General features: G+C 25.2%; 1 protein-coding gene across 1 annotated transcript in view; it reads right to left on the bottom strand.

Annotated features, from left to right (window-relative positions):
• Positions 1–17,225, bottom strand: part of LOC101241465 (tripeptidyl-peptidase 2) — a 79,008-nt gene that overhangs the window by 48,264 nt on the left and 13,519 nt on the right. Inside the window, exons 3-15 of the mRNA XM_065788573.1 lie at positions 15,531–15,626; positions 11,179–11,286; positions 10,927–11,051; positions 8,743–8,840; positions 6,810–6,875; positions 4,489–4,574; positions 3,225–3,293; positions 3,043–3,119; positions 2,701–2,828; positions 2,503–2,602; positions 2,103–2,236; positions 1,959–2,010; positions 1,773–1,813 (exon numbers count right to left, since the gene is read on the bottom strand). Of these exons, the coding sequence (XP_065644645.1) occupies positions 1,773–1,813; positions 1,959–2,010; positions 2,103–2,236; positions 2,503–2,602; positions 2,701–2,828; positions 3,043–3,119; positions 3,225–3,293; positions 4,489–4,574; positions 6,810–6,875; positions 8,743–8,840; positions 10,927–11,051; positions 11,179–11,286; positions 15,531–15,626 (1,180 nt within the window). The remainder of the gene's footprint in view (positions 1–1,772; positions 1,814–1,958; positions 2,011–2,102; positions 2,237–2,502; positions 2,603–2,700; positions 2,829–3,042; positions 3,120–3,224; positions 3,294–4,488; positions 4,575–6,809; positions 6,876–8,742; positions 8,841–10,926; positions 11,052–11,178; positions 11,287–15,530; positions 15,627–17,225) is intronic.

Here is a 17,225-nt window from a genome sequence, read left to right as displayed (position 1 = left end):
AAGCTCATGCAAGATCTGGCAAATGGATTTTATCTAAATTCTGTATGTAGAGTTTTTAATGATTTTATGTTTAAAAAGAAAAAGCTTTTTAAATTTCAAATTGTATAAGATTTAATTTCAAAGTTCAGATTTGAATACAGCTTTTTTTAGCTCCTAGTAATTTACCATCTGTGCTGGTTTTGATTTGTTTTTTTTTTCTAATGTACATAATTTTGCTCTAAACAACTATTTTTAGTGAACTTCAACTAACACTGTTTATTTGATTGTGAATCATTTCATTAAACTCTGGTAAATTATGTAATTGTATGTGTAAACCACACAATTACTAACCCTCAAAGTACTTAGTAAAAAAACTCAGATTGCATTAAAAAGTGTGCTTAACTTTGACAGTGAACAGAAATGACACTTGACACTTTTCATTAGAATTAAAAAAAACTTTTTCATTTCAGTTCAGAAAAAAAACAAAAAAAAACAAGGGGTTTTTAAATAACTAAACTTATAGATCTAATACACTTGCAAAAATTATGGCTACACAATCATCTTTCTTTTTTTTTATTACCTGTTTACACCCATTAAAACGTACTACTTTTTATATAAAATCAGGGACTGTAAAATAAATTTTCCCTTATTATTGTATCTCCACATCAGTTAAAAAAAATATTAAAAGAAAATGCCCTTAAAATAATTTGAAAAGTTGATACTTATGAAAACATACAACCAGTGGTGTACTCTCCGGTTTTTTCCCAGTCATCCGCAGGGCGACTGAAACAGTTTTTATTACTCATTTGAGTTGTCTGCTATGATAATCAGTAGCCCAGTGTAAAAGTTTTTTTTTTTTTGTATTTTTTCTCGGGTGAAACTAATGATATTTTTAAAATTTTAGTTTATGCAAAGACGTGTACTTTGTTTTTAAGGAGCAAATTATTATAAATTGGTAGGAAAAAAGCTATAAAAAACAAAAAATTAACTTATGACTGCAAAAGTAACAACACTCTTGCCACTAACTGCATTATAAAAGTAATAAAACTATAATAGTGATATTACTTTTATAAAGCATTTATAACTTTTAAAGATCATTCTTGTTCAAACAACATTAGCAATTTCAAACTTTAATAAAAGTAGATCAGCATCTAGAAAATATAAAGTGGATATTCAAATATTATTCAAAACTTTAGGAACTTTTACAAACACTTAAACAACTTTATAAAAACGTGTTTTATAAAAAGTTTGGCATTATGAAAAACGTTACTAATAGTCTGTAAAAACGCGCATTAATTTTAAAATCAACCAATAAAAAGTTTTTCTTAGTTGATTTTAAAATTAACACGCGTTTTTACAGACCATTAGTAACTTGTTCATAATGCTAAACTTTTTATACAGTACATTTTTATAAAGTTGTCTAAGTTCCTTAATAAATTTTAAATATTATTTAAATATCCACTCTATTTTTCTAAATGCTTTTCTACTTCAATTAAAATATAGTTTTATTAATAAACACACTCTTATAAGTAACAAACTGTCTGGTTGTCCTGCCGGGCTACTGACAGACATTTAAAAAAAATTTCAGTCACCTTTGGAGAAAACCAATTGTCCCATGCCACCGGAAGACCATGAGGGTACACCACTGACAGCAATATAAATTTTTATTATTCTGTTTATTAAGTCAAATTGTAAAATATATTTCCAAATATATAAACAATGCACAACGTTTTTCTTGATTTGACTAACTCAATGACTTTTTAAATGTTTTATATTGAAATTAAAAAAACTACCTTCAATTTTTAAAGCAGAATTTTCTAAACACCGTCGAATGCTAAGAAGAAATTTTAAACACTTAAATCTATTTTTTTTATATTATTCAAACTTAAACTTTAAAAAACATTTTTACATAAAAAACATTACATTAAAAGTATAAAATAAATACATTAAAAACACATTACACAAAAAGAATTTCTAACCTGGTTGGTGTATATTTAATATTTTTTTGTTTCAAAGCAGATAATAGCAAACCTAAAACATGTATAAAAAAGAAACTTTATAAAATTTATGCACATTAATTATAAATAAATTTTCTTTTATTTATGATTCTAAGACATACTTACCAACACACCCACATGCGTTTGGAGAAGACATAGATGTTCCATTCATTAACATTTGTTTTGAGAGAGTACATTTAGGTACAGAAGTTATTGCACCACCAGGAGCAATAATGCACACTCCAAGTGAGCCATCTGTACTAAAGAAAATTAAAAATACTTTATAAGTATTATCTTGATTTTTATTTTTTAATTTTATTTATTAAACACCGAACTAATGCCTCCACATTGTTTGAGAAACTAATAAGTTTAAAGTAAATGAACTTTAAATGTAAATGAACTCATATTTTAAGCAACAAGGATTCAGAAGTTTATTATTGTTAAATAACAATTACTATCTTATAATATAGTTAACGTAATATAGTTAATTATAAAATTAATTAGAATTGATAAAATTTGTTTTTACCATGGTCCACGTGATGACCATGTAAATGCAGTTCCAGGCATACTTTCAAGAAGAGAATATCCTGAAATCATCATGTCTGTTGATACATATGCCCCAACACCTAAAAAGTATTTTTATTTTGATAAAAATAATGTATTACTATAAGTTACAAGATGTTTATTTAAAGTAAATAAAACAAAGTTGATTTATTAAAAGTACCAATAACATTAGCTGTTGTACCACCAGGAGAACCAGTAGTGCTTAATGCTGGTCCATTATTTCCAGCACTTGAGATAAAAATTACACCATATTCATCAACTAACTTGTTTATCATTTCTATCACCCGTCTAAATCAATGAATAAAAATTGATTTATTTTTAAATTCCATCTAATTTAACAAAAATTTAATTTTATACCTTTTAAATGTAAAAAGACATAGAAATTTTTTTTATTATCATAACTATCAAGAAAGAAAAAGCTTCCTCAAAAAAAAGTATTTCCTGCAGTTGCCCCTTGGCTATGAGGAGGTAAAAAAACATTAGAAAAAAAAAAAATTCTTACCCAGAATTTGCCCACTTTGTTGCCTCCCCATAACTCATATTAACAAGATCCACTTTATTTAATTCTGCTTCTTTTATCTTAATGGTAAATAAAATAACATAAACATTATAACTTAACCATAAGTATTTTTAACGCTTTAAATTATCTTGAATAAGCTCTTAAATTTAAAAACAGAAAATTACTGCTCTGATTAATGCTGTTCCAGTTTCCATGCCATTCAAATAACCATCTCCAATTTTCATTGATATAATCTACAATATGCAATTAAAAATGTTTAAATCGGTTTAATATTATCAATTATTAAGTAAAGATTTTAAAGGTCTGAAGATAAAATTATTACATCTATTAATTGCTGAATTACTTATTTTTAATTTTTACTCTCTCTGTTCTTCTTTTATATCAGTTATGGCCAAAAAAATAGGACCACCCCATATTTAGAGAAAACAAGCCTTTTGTACTTGTTTAGTGTATATGTGTGTGTGTGTGTGTGTATATATATATATATATATATATATATATATATATATATATATATATATATATATATATATATATATATATATATATATATATATATATGTGTATATATGTATATATATATATATATATATATATATATATATATATATATATATATATATATATATATACATATATATGTATAAATATATACATATATATATAGCCCTCAGAATTAGGGTCGGCATCCAGCAATGCCAACCTAATTGCCAACCTTAAAGTGTTTGAGGTTGGCAAAAAAATGCCGACATCATTTCTATGCTTTATGGTAGACCTTTGTATCAATTTTATTTTTCCAACCTGATGCCGACCTCTAAAAGGCTAAAAATGAGGTTGGCAATAATTTGCCAACCTCATTTTTTCTCATTCCGAGGGTTGATATATATATATATATATATATATATATATATATATATATATATATATATATATATATATATATATATCTGTGTATACTAATACAGTACTTTTTTAGTTGAATATTCAGTTAAATAGAAACATCAAACTAATCCAAAGATGATTTCACTGTATTTACATTTATAACTATTAAATTCAGCTTGTGGCGCCCGTTTTTAACAATCATTTACATATATAAATTTTATTTATTTTGAGAAGTGAAGTAAAGCCAGGGTAAGCAAATACATACTTAATGTGTTTTTATATTAAGTGACAATTAATTCTAAGATAATTTAACTTTTTTTTTTTTTAATATATTGTGATATTTTTCAAAACATTCTTTTTTAATGGTTCTTAAGATTCATAACTGTTCAATTTCAATTTAGAGGGAAAACAAATTTTATCGCCCAATAGCCCAGTAGCCCCTATATAGTATATAGTATCTTTAAAGAGCCATCTTAGCAGTGTTATGGAATCAGGATAATCATTGAGCCGGATAATTATAAAAAAGTGTAAAATAAAAATGCTAACTTGAGCTCCCGGTGCAATTCCATTCATTTCATGTTCAGGTTCAAAATATGCAGCAGCTATAGCTGCAACATGAGTACCATGGGAACCTAAAATAAAATAGTATATATATATATATATATATATATATATATATATATATATATATATATATATATATATATATATATATATATATATATATATATATATATATATATATATATATATATATATATACATATCAAGCCCTCCCGGGAAGCGTGTGCAGTCGCACGCCTTGACAATGTTTTTATATAGCAAGCGTTATAAGAATTCGCGGCAAAATAAAGCTATAAGAAACTAGAGAATAAAACAGCAATACTCGAAGAGAACAACTGAAGACAAAATAAAAAATCTAAATAAAATAAGCTAAAATAAATTTAATAATAAAAAAAGAAAATTGTTGCCAAAAAAATAACTTAAATACTGTTACTCTTTTTGTTTTCTTATTTTAATTTTAGTCGAGGAAAAAAGTAGAAAAAAGTTAAAGTAGAAAAAAGTAGTAATAAGAATATAACGAAAATAAAAGGCTTTTTTTAAATTTTTTGCAACTTTTTTCAGTCAGTATATAAAGGAAATACTTTATAAATTACGCTAAAAACACGGACAATTTTTAAATTTGTTTTTCAAATGTCTTTGCTAAACTTTACTGTTTTTTATCAATGCACAGGAAAGCGGGAAAACTAATTGCTACTTATTTGTAAAAAAAAAATTTTTTAACAAGTTTTCCATGTAAAAAAATGAAACGATGCTGCAAAATTTTGTGGGCTAGTGCATTGTTAATTTATTGAACTTTCTTAACGAAATTTTTAGGAGACTATTTAAAACTTTTTTTTAAGTTTTTAAATACATTTTTTTAAACAGAGCAATCGTTATGTTTATTATTTCTAGTAATTCGTATTAACATTAGAAATTGGGCAATATAAAAGAAATAATTTCAGACATGTATCAAATGCAGTAAATACATTTATTAAAGAAACCATGTTATTTTTTTATTTAACTTATTCCGTCATTAACATAATTTATTAATCAAATAATATTTATTACAAATAAATAAAAATATATTTTCTTATTTTCCTATTATATAAGTATTGAGAAAAAATGTCAAATATAGCAAAAACTTTTTTAAAAGCGAAATGGCGTAAAAAAAAATAAACAAATAAATGTAATAAACAAATAAATAAGAAAAAAAATTCACAAAATTTCTTATAGTTCTAGCGTACATAGCAAATTAGTTTCTTAATAATATGGACTGATAAAAATCGTTAATAAATTGCATATCAAAAATTTCAATGTTAAATCGTTATAAAAGATAATGGTTTTTCAACAAATACTCTAAAAAAATATTACAAAAAGTTGTATAAAAATTCTATGAAAAAAATTTTTTTTTTTTAATTACTTTATTTAATTATTAAACTTTCTAGTTTATTTAATTAAACTTGATATTTCGTTACAATTTTGTTTCCTTTTTTTAAGATTTTTTTTTTTTCTTAGTAGATAAGTTTAGCTTTTTGCCACGAATTACTGAAACGCTTTATAAGTTAAAAGATGCAAACTGCTGAGGTCAGTTTGTCTAAAAAAATAACTTTAAATGCGGACGAACAAGGTGTGCAACTGCACCCGTTTCTCGAGAAGGCTTGATATAAATATCTTTACAAAAAACATTATGCTTGTTATATTACATATGTTGCTATTACAAGAAAATAACTTAAGGAAAAAACAGTTGCAAAAGATGCACTTAAGTTATTTAAGAACATCTTAAAAAGAAAAAAATTCTCAAACAATACAGAAGTACAAATGAAAATTTTTTTTTATGGCTTTTATATTCTGTTGTTACTTGGTTTAGATATACTCTTGGTTGTGTTTGTCTGTTGTGTGATTGTCCATTTGAATTAATGTTTTCTGCTTTTTTGTTTTCATACTTATGTTTTGTCATTTATGAATCCTTATAATTGAGGTTTTTGGTTATTGTTGCTATTTGATTTTTCAAAACTTTTTTAATGGTTCTTAAGATTCATAACTGTTCAATTTCAATTTAGAGGGAAAACAAATTTTAACTTTAAAACTTTTATCTTAAAGAAGAAGTAAAACAAAATAATTAAAATAAAATGTTTCAAACAATAAAACTAAATCTAATGATTCTAAACATATCTCTAATTATCTAAAACAAATTTATAACTATTTGAAACATATTTTTAATCATTTGAAACTAAAATTTGGGAAAACTCAGATAAAAAAATATGGTTTTCAAATAGCTTAATGTTAAATAACAAAATAATTAAAAGTTTAATAAACTAAGTTACTTGAATTGATGACAATTGACAGAACATCACCATTTTCATAAACATTGATACTGTAGTTTAACATATCTAAAAAAAATTAAATATTTTCTCAATTATTTATAGAGGATACGTAATTTTATATAAAAATATGTCAAACAAACATGTTTTGTCTGTTCAAAAAAATGCTATTTACTATTTAAAAACAGAGATCACTTATTAAGATTATGGTATGGTTATTATCATGGTATGGTCATTAAAATTTATTAAAAAAATATATTTTTTTTTTTCATAAAACAGTGGTCTTAAAATTTTTTAGAAAGTTCGAAAGTTCCTAAATATTTTAGCAGCTTCAGGGGGCACAAAATCAGGTGGTAAACAATAATAGCAACAATAGATGGAGCTCCAGGGGTACAAAAAACATTGTCCTACTCTTTGGAACATCCAATATGTGTATGTGTATGACCTTTAAATAATACCAATCTACATATCCTACATTTTCACACACATCTTCAGTAAATATACAAATCAGCAAATCAGTTGATCTATGTACACTCTATCTACAGTATCTAATTTCTTCTGTGCATATAGCTAGATAAATTAATGTCAATAAAACCAAAATAAAAAAATTAATAAAATAAAAACAAAAAAGCAAAAAATAAAACACAAGAAAATCAAAAAAAAAGTAAAAAATAAAACACAACTATCTCAAACTACATATAAAATGAAATTAAAAAATAGTCTATCATTTGGGCCTAACAGCCCAAACATCATATATCAGTAAATTAGGAAAGAAAAATATTTAAATACAATAAACGTGACAACAACGCAAGATACCTCAATGCCCTTTTTAACTACCCAATGCAATAAATCATTAAAATAATAACAGAGCTGCCAGCTAATTTTTATTTTTTATAAAAATTAGCTGGCATCATTGTTCCTGACTTTTTCTTCATTAAAATGAAAACCTGACTTTTTTATGTTAACTTTATCAAAAGCTAAACATATGCAGCCATAAAAAAACACACATACACACAACATTAATCTATGTGTTTTTTAAAAGTAATGAAAAAACTCTTTAGACAAAAAATAAAATAAAGCATGAAGTAACAAACTATGTTGTAATCAGAGAACAACTAATCATCATATATCAAAAATGATAAATGGATTATCTCAGCATTTTATTGTGACTGCTTTCCTTTTTAAAGTCTGCCTCTATTCTTTTTTTTGACCTCTAACTCTTATGTTAGCTGCTTTGCACACAGTAAAACAGCTAATATCTCTGTTTTACCACAGTTCCTTTTGTTTTTCCTCATTTTTTGTTCTCCTACTTGAAAAAACTTGTTGATATCTTTTATATTATAAACAGACACTTTTAACATTTTTGGTGTAACATTGCACAGTCTGCTATTTAAGCAATATGCCACTTCATTAATGCTGTCTCTCATGTTATTTGCACAAAAAATAAATTTGAAAATTTCTTGCAGGAGAGCATCAGTTCAATTTGCTTAGCTTCTTAGGTATTTCATTGTCAAAAAACAACTCTTGAAATGTTTTTTCAATATTATTACAAGACCTATAAATGTCATGGATACAACTTGCAAAGCCGAGTTAACTTTTACTTGTGTAACTTCATCTTGTATAACATAGCTATCAACTGTTTTCTAAACATTTGCTGGATAAGCTTAATGCACATATATACTAAATAAAAAACAGGCTGGTTTTTAAATAAACTAACACTATTGGCATGCTTTTTACATTATCTGTGACATTTTACTAATTAAATGTCCACATTACTTAAATCCAATATTCTTCAACAAATAGAACACATTGCCTGAGCAGGACTTTTAGAAACTTTCTTGAGCCAAAACTAATCAGCATGACATGATTTATTTTACAAGTGTTTTATTATTAAAATATAATAATATTACACAAAGTCAAAATAAAAAAGGTCTACCTATATCACTCAATCTTGCATATCTTCCACTTATTTTAAAAGGCTCTAATAAGTTGCATTCTTCTAAAGCTCCTCTTTCTGATGTATCAATGCAGGCTCTATAAAAAAGTTAAACTTTATTTTAAGCAAAATATTTTTTGGTATGCTATTAAAAATTGCTATAAAATATTTTTTATAAAATGCGTTTTCAAAACATCGTGATGAATGTTTAAACTGACAACAAAAAGAGTTAAAATACATCAACAGTTAATAAATCAAATATTATATATTCTGAGTTCAGCAAACACATATATACCAATATCAATACAATACCAAATATTCACAAATACCAATACAATACCAGGAGTGAAAACCAGTTATTAATGAAACCTAAAACTGCAATATCTTAAACAAATAGGTTGATTTCCTATTGACAACATAATTACGAAAAGACATAAGTATATAATATTTGTATTGCAACTGGCATTATGTACTACATCATTTTAATAAGCTTGCCAAACGAGTGGCTACTCCATTGATTGGTCAAAATACCTTTTCTCCAGACTAATCTCATCACACATGATGAGATGGTAAATTGATGCCAGACTATGATAGTGTAAGTGTAGACCATATGCTGATTATAGTTTTTGGCAAAGATGCAGAAAAACTGTTAATTATTCCAAAATTATATTTATTCTGAACTATTTTTAGAATTTTTTTCTATACAAATTTAGGGAAACTAAATTTAGTTTCCCTAAACTTATATTAAAAAAAATTCTTTTAAAAGCTTTCTCTTACTTAGAAAAAATAAAATCATTTATTACAAAACATTGATAAAATAAAACTTTTTATGTTAAAAAGTTTTATTTTCAAATTTAATCTTTTTTTTTTGAATGCCTAAAAGTAATTTTTTTATTTTCATTCCTTACAAAAACAATTACACCAAAAAATTCACTATTACTTTATTATTAAGACAAATAATATTAGAAAACTAAGTTATATTTAAAAACTTGATTGATTTTGTAACTTTCAGGTTACAATATACAAATGACATCATCAACATCATTCACCTTGTCCCCTACTATTAACAGCCTAGTTGATAATTTTCCATATGAATTTAATTAACTTAACTTTTAAACTTTTATTTTTCCACTGGATTCCATAGAAGGTTACAACTCAACCCTTATTTTCTTCACAGGGTACTATTTATCAATTAAAATTGTATCTTCTCAAAAAGATAAACCTCAACAAATTGAGAACACATGTTCTAATTTCATTAAAGTAAGAACAAATATGGATCTCAATTTTAAAAATTTATAAAAATAAAATATTGTTATAAAAATAGTTTTAAAACCTTTTTGATTTCTATTTTTTAAAGTTTTTATAAAAATAAAAACCCTTATTTAAGGTCGTAGATTTTTAGAGGAAAAATAAGTTTTTAGCATTTAAAAATACTTTCAATATTTTATCTTGGTAACCTATATTATTCCTAAAGTTTTTAGTTTATTTTTAGTTAAGTATATATTGTTTTTTTCTTTCCTTAAATATCAATGTTTTGGAATTCTCTCCAATCTTCATGTTTTTCTTGACTCATAAAATTTACAGTTTTTAAAATCTTTTGTCTTATTACATTCTTCATGTCTATTTATACATTCTATATCTACTTATATATATATATATCTACTTATACATTCTTATACATTCTATTATATATTCTTTTTATCTTCCTCTTTTACTTCCAAACTTAATAGCTGTTTCTTGCAGTTAAGTTATAAATAAAATCGTTAAAAATCTGTGTGTATATATATATATATATATATATATATATATATATATATATATATATATATATATATATATATATATATATATATATATATATATACATGACTTTTCAAAATACTGGATTCACCATTGATTAACAGAAATTGATTTTTTCTTAAACTTATCAATAAGACTTATCAATAAGATCTTACTGGTTCAGGATAAAATACAGCAAAGATATTTTCTGTTTGATTTTGAAACAAGATAAAAACATTATAAAAAGTAACTAGACTTTTTAAAATGTTAAATCACTAACTAGATTGTTTGGAGACAAAACTAAAATTTACCACAAAATTGATATATTTAAAAAGTTAGAGTTAGCTATAAGTTTTAAAATCTTAGTTTGTTTTACATGATAAAAAGATAACTAAAGCATATTACCTAAAGTTTGTACCATCATGAAACATGATGCAGTCATAAACAGGACCACAGTATTCATATTTTTGTTCTAGCAGATTTAAACATTCAATGGCTTGAACCAAATTACTGTGCTCCAGCTTTTCTTTCTAAAATAGATAAAAATAAAAACAAACAATAAAAAATAAGTTTTCAAATTAGCAATAGAACTAAAATATGAAAAATAAAAATTAGAAATTTATACTTCGTTAAGACATTAAAACCAAAGCATATTACCTCTGTGTATCGATTAGGGCATACTTTTTCGAATTCACTTAAATGCTTTGCTGCTTCAGCTAACTTGAATTTGTGAAAAGGATCCCATTCTTTTTCTTTCTTCTCATTCTTTAATAAAATTATTTTAAATTAATTTTATAAACAACAATGTATTAATTGTTATAATTAAATCAGTGTTTTTTAAAAAAGGGCAGATGCACTTAAGTTTTAAGCGAATTTGCCCTTTTAAAAAACACTAATTCAATATTATACAAGGGGCATAAAACCATATAAATACATAAAAAATACAAAATGAAATGCAAAGTTTTAAAATGTTAAATATTTAATATATCTTAAATTTGAAAATTGAATTGCATAGAGTTTTCATGACCAGATACTTAGCTCATACTAAAAGAAGATATCTGGTCTTGAAAACTATCAGGCATGCGAGCAAACATTTTTTTTGGACTTGTTTTGAGAAAAAAATAAGCACTATTTTAATCATAACTAATCATATTTTCATTAAATAACTTTAAGATAAAATTAGTGATTTAAAACGATGATTTAAAAGATTTAAAAGTTTTACATTTCAATACCAATTTAATAAAAAACTTGCATTTTGTCACGTTGGTAAATTATGTTTATGTTTTATTGACTGTAACTGTAAAGAAACTATTAACGATTTTGTAATTATAAGTAAATGCCAAGGGAGTTTAACTTGGCATGAACAATATTTAGTGTAAAAAAAAAGAATGAATTTTAAACTCTCAAAAATTATTTATAAAATAAAAATGCCATAATGCAATGCATGTAGATATCTGCAAAGAGTTAGGTATATAATTTAGTGGCTCTTCCGTAGATTTTTTCTCATTATTTAGTTATTTAATTTATATAATTTTTATCAACAGAAATGAGCAAAACATATAGAGATGTATGGGATTATTTAAAAAAAAAAAGAACGTGATCCAGAATATGCTATATGCAACATTAGCAGCAAGCAACTGTTATGCAAAAATTTGTTAACTACTGGCCTACACTGGCATCTAAAAGATGTCCACAAATTCCAAAGAAAAGTACCAGAAGTTGCTAGTACCTGTTCCACATCATCCTCATCAACATCTTGTTAACAAATAAAAATACGATTGAGTAGTACTAATAATCAAACAATTTTAACATTCATTAAACAGCAACTATGGAAGAAACAATATCTAAAATGGCAGCTGTAGATAGATTCTCTTTTAACCAGATAGCTAATAAGGAATTTATAGTATGACTGCAAGAGGATTTAAACTACCACATAATCCCTGTGAAGTAGGACAATTAATGGACTTTTATTATATTAGAAAAGAAGAGCTAGTGAAAAAATAAGAAGAATTTTAAAGCGGAACAGAAAAAGTTATGTCTTAATGTTAAGTAAGTTAAGAGATTTTGGGATGTTCATTTCTTTGTAAATTCTAAAGATTTGTAAAATATGGGTTTAATATATATTGAAGGTTGTACAGCAGAAAAAATTCCAGAAATATTAAAAGAAAAACTAAAGATCTTTGGTCTGTGTTTAGACAAAGCTATTTTAGCTGTTATGAGTGATGAAGTGTCTGTCATGCGAAAATTCGGGATATTGTTTCCTGCTTATCTGCAATTATGTTACAACCATGCTTTACATCTAGCAGTAATGAAAACATTTTATACTGAAAAAGAGAAATGCAACAATAAAAATGATGATTATACTGATGATTCGGATGAAATTGTTAAAGATGAAGATGATTTTTCAGAAAAAGAATTTGATTTGGAAAATAATGTACAGCAACAGGGAGTGCTGCAATTGAATACTTCAATTAAAGATACAATTGAAGGTATACGGAAAATTGTGAAGAAATTAAAAAAATCTCCTATAAAATATGATGTATTACAGAGATATATAACTGAGAAAGAATCTAATGAATTAGCTTTATTTTTGGATTGCAAAACAAGATGGAATACAAAAGAAATAATGGTAAAACAATTTTTAAGAATAAATGACACCATTAAAAAGGCTTTATTGGAACTAAACTTAAATCATCTATGGAAAAATCATTATGCCAATATTGCAGAAACATCAACTGTTTTAGTGTCCATTAGTTTAACTGTTGAGAGTTTAAGCTGATTCCACACTACTAACTGCAGAAGAATCTTTAAAATTTTTACTTGGGAAGTTAAAAGAAGTTAATTTTAAAATAGGTCAAAAATTTCTACAGAAAATAAAGGAAGAAATCATTATCAGAAAAAATAATTATATTCCATCGCTGTATAAATTTTTACAAAATCTAAGTTCTGACAACACACATGCTCTTGCTTCTTCTTTTTTAAAATCTGCACCGAAGAATGAAATTTATAAAACTGTGGAAGCCATACTAAACTGTACTCCAATTGTTTGGAAACAGAGAGTGATGAGAACGACGATGATTTAGGTAAGGCTGAAGCGGAATTAGAATGTAGTAATAAAGTACAGTTATCTCTGTAATAAAGTATGGTTATCTCTTCAAGAACAATTAAACTTATTAATTGAAAACACTATTAAAAAAATTAATACTGTGTATTAACAAAAGCACAAGTAAAACAATAAGACAAGACTACTACTATTTCAAACAACTATTTCCAGAACAAAAAATTTAGAGCTTCTTAGGGATGCGCTGCCAAAAATAAAACCTACATCAACACAAAAATTTTTCTACTGCCAGTGATTTTGTTACAAAGAAAAGAAATCAAGGTTATCAAGCGAAACATTGAATGCACTATGTTTTTTAAAATTCCATTTTAAAAGAAAATAATTTCACATTTACATTTTTTATATATTTTAAAAAAATAAAATTTTGATATTCATTTTTAATTTTAAACAATGAACTTAGTACTTTGTACTTTTAAACTCTAGTTTTTAAGATCTTATTTCAATGTTTGTTAGTTATTAGTTATTGTTTTTCAATTATTTAACGACTATTTTTGAATGAAGCATGTAATTTCAACACATTTTTCATAATTAAAATTTTTCCTGAAATGTTTGCCAAGTTCATTTATATACATTATGTACCTATTAATAAACATTTGTGCACAAATATGTAATGTTTTAAGTTCTCAAATTTTTTGAGAAGTACCGAGAAAGGAAAAAAAAAACTTTTTTTCTCAAGAAATATAAATCATCAGGAAATGTTAAACTAATTACAAACAAATGAAAAAACTTTTTAAATAACAATAATTAATAACAACTTGTTTCTCTACGCAGTGGCCTTATTCGTCAAAGTTAGTGTTTCAGAGTTAAAAATTAAGAGAGGGTTGTAACCACAATAAAGAAGCATTCTCAACTGTAGTGGCCCTACCAGCTTTGGAACAGTAAATAACATAAAAAAAACTAAAAAATAAACACAATACTAGTTTCAATCAAGTACTTTTTCATTATTAAAAAAAAATAACTTAAGCTTTAAAAAAGTAAAGACTTCAAAATGGCTGAAAACAAAAATAATAAGATTAGTTTTACTATATTTAATAAAATTTTGCTTGACTGCAAAGATGATAAGAAAGTAGGAATTGCTTTTGCGATACATCTAGTTTGCTTTTATTTTCTGTATTCATTGTAATTATATTTTGTCATCATATCTCAGTAATTGACTGCAAAGATGATAAGAAAGTAGGAATTGAATATATTAGTTTTGCTTTTATTTTCTGTATTCATTGTTTGTTTCTTAATTATATTTTGTCTTCATATCTCAGTAATAGCTGAGTAAGCTTAAACCATTTTGTTATATACTTATAATACTTTGTTCATAAGTTTATTAATTTTTTGTTAAGATAATTATCTTGATATTCCACAAGTTCCAAGTATTGTAGTGAGTTTCTACAAAACCAACGTAAAAGATACTCTTAAAATGCATCACTTCTATAGTGCTTTTAAAAAAATCAGATATTTTACTTTGTTCTTGCATGGAGCAACTTTTATGGTAACTAATATGATTTATTTCAACTTGTAATAAAAATAAAAATTTCTTTTAGCTTTTTATAAACACATAGAAAAAACATGTTAAATATATTGTTGCTAAAGATATAGAAGTATATATGTGATGGACTGGATTAATAATCAATGGCAAATCAACAAATTGTAACATTAAGTAAACAAAAAATAACTAAAATGTGAAATTAAAAATCAAGAGATGAACTTATTTGATATTAAAAAAAACGCTATTTTAAAATAACTAAAAGTACAGACATAGTTTAAAAAAGGCAGGCTGGAAATAAATAAAAAGACTTAAAAATGCATATTAAATATTCAAAAGGAGAAACAGAGATCAATAGAAGAAACTTGACACAAAGAGTAATGGTTAACTATAAGAGAAAATAAATCTTACCTTTACCCTTTCTTTCAATGAAGATGGAAATATAGAGAACAAGTTTTTTACACCAATACGAAACTGTCCTGTTGGATTTATCCAGGTTTGAGGAATCTATGAGATTAAAAACAAGTAAATAACAAGTCAGAGTTTATAGTTTTATTAGGTGTGGCACAGTGCAAAATTCAGAATAAAATATTAAAAAACATTTTTTTTCAGAAATCTTACAAAAAATTAATTCAGGTTAATCCAGATTATTTAACATGACATTGTCTTTTAATTATATGTATTTAACAAAATTATAATTTTTTTTGCTTCATGTTTGTTGTAAATGTAATTTCAAAAATAGATTGTAATCTTTTATACAGGTCAAAAAATTATTTTATCTAAAAATAATTATTAACTAGTACTTTATATAAACAAAAACTATAAATAAATAAAATTATTTAAAACAAATTGCTATCATACTGATACAACCCCTAATATTTGTTTTTCACTTTGCCATTCGGAATTTTAAAGGCGGGGGATGGGGGGTGACATACCTATTTTTTGCAGACTGAAACCAAAAATATTTTCTGCTGACTAAAGTCTTATAAAAAAGCCCTTGTTAGCTGACATTTACCAACATCCCTTACGCCCCATCCCCTTGGTATGCCTCTGATTTTGGCCAATTAATATGAAGACTTATGGGATATGCATTCTAACACAACAATAAATAGCCATGTTTACCTTAAAATACTTTAAAAAAAAACTTAAAATCTTCTGGAACATCACAAATACCCACAAATTTCAGCAAGATGGAGCATCATTTCACAGGGTCAAGCTTGTAAGCAGTTGGTTACGTGAAAATGAAATTGAGGTCATCGGCCTCTGGCCTAGTAATTCATCCAACTTCAAGCCTATTGAAATTGCTGTAATCATCTTAAAAACGAAGTCTAAAAATTGAGAAATTTATTTTCTGATAATCTATGAGAGAAAATTAGGCTGGAAATATAAAGCCGGGTGAATAAAAAAAAGCTATTGCTTTTACTCAGCTTTTTGTGAGTAATTGCTCAGATAAATAAAAATTAGAGCAAAATCGCTCAAATTTTTATTCACGTAAAGTTGAGCAATTTACACCAAAAACTCTGAGTATTTGCTGAGCTTAACATGATTGTAACAGCTTAACATTGTAAAGCCGAGTCCTACAGCAAAAATGTTAATTAAAACCAGTTGCTTTTTTTTATTCATCTGACCAATAAGTTGAATCTTAGTATAGATTTAATGTTTCCTGAATATTTAAGAAAGCTTATTCACTATTCCTAACTATTTAGCTAATTGTTTGAAAGTTTAAGGACATTATAGGTATTAAGTGAACATTTACTAATGTTTTATAGTTATCCATTTTGTAAATTATCATGATTAGTAACATATTTTGATAAAATAAATGAATATTTTATCGAAAATCATGTTTTTTTATACAATGTTCCAAACTTTAGATTATAACTGTAACTTATGAAGATGTCATTGTAGCATCTATCAAGTTAAATTGGCAATTTATATTTAACTATTTATTATATTTATTTATATTTACTTGACTATTTTTTATTGTAATAATGACATGGTTATATCTTATTACATCTTTTTTGCTGCAGTAGTGAAGTGTAGGAAAAAAAAATGTTTACATAAAGTAAAAAAAAGCTCTCTAATAAGGCGAAAAGTTTTAAATAAATA

The sequence above is a fragment of the Hydra vulgaris genome, chromosome 01, assembly GCF_038396675.1.
Source record: "Hydra vulgaris chromosome 01, alternate assembly HydraT2T_AEP".
NCBI classification, from domain to species: Eukaryota; Metazoa; Cnidaria; class Hydrozoa; order Anthoathecata; family Hydridae; genus Hydra; species Hydra vulgaris.
The sequence above is the reverse complement of the archived record's forward strand: the minus strand, read 5'-3'. Positions and strand labels throughout refer to the sequence as shown.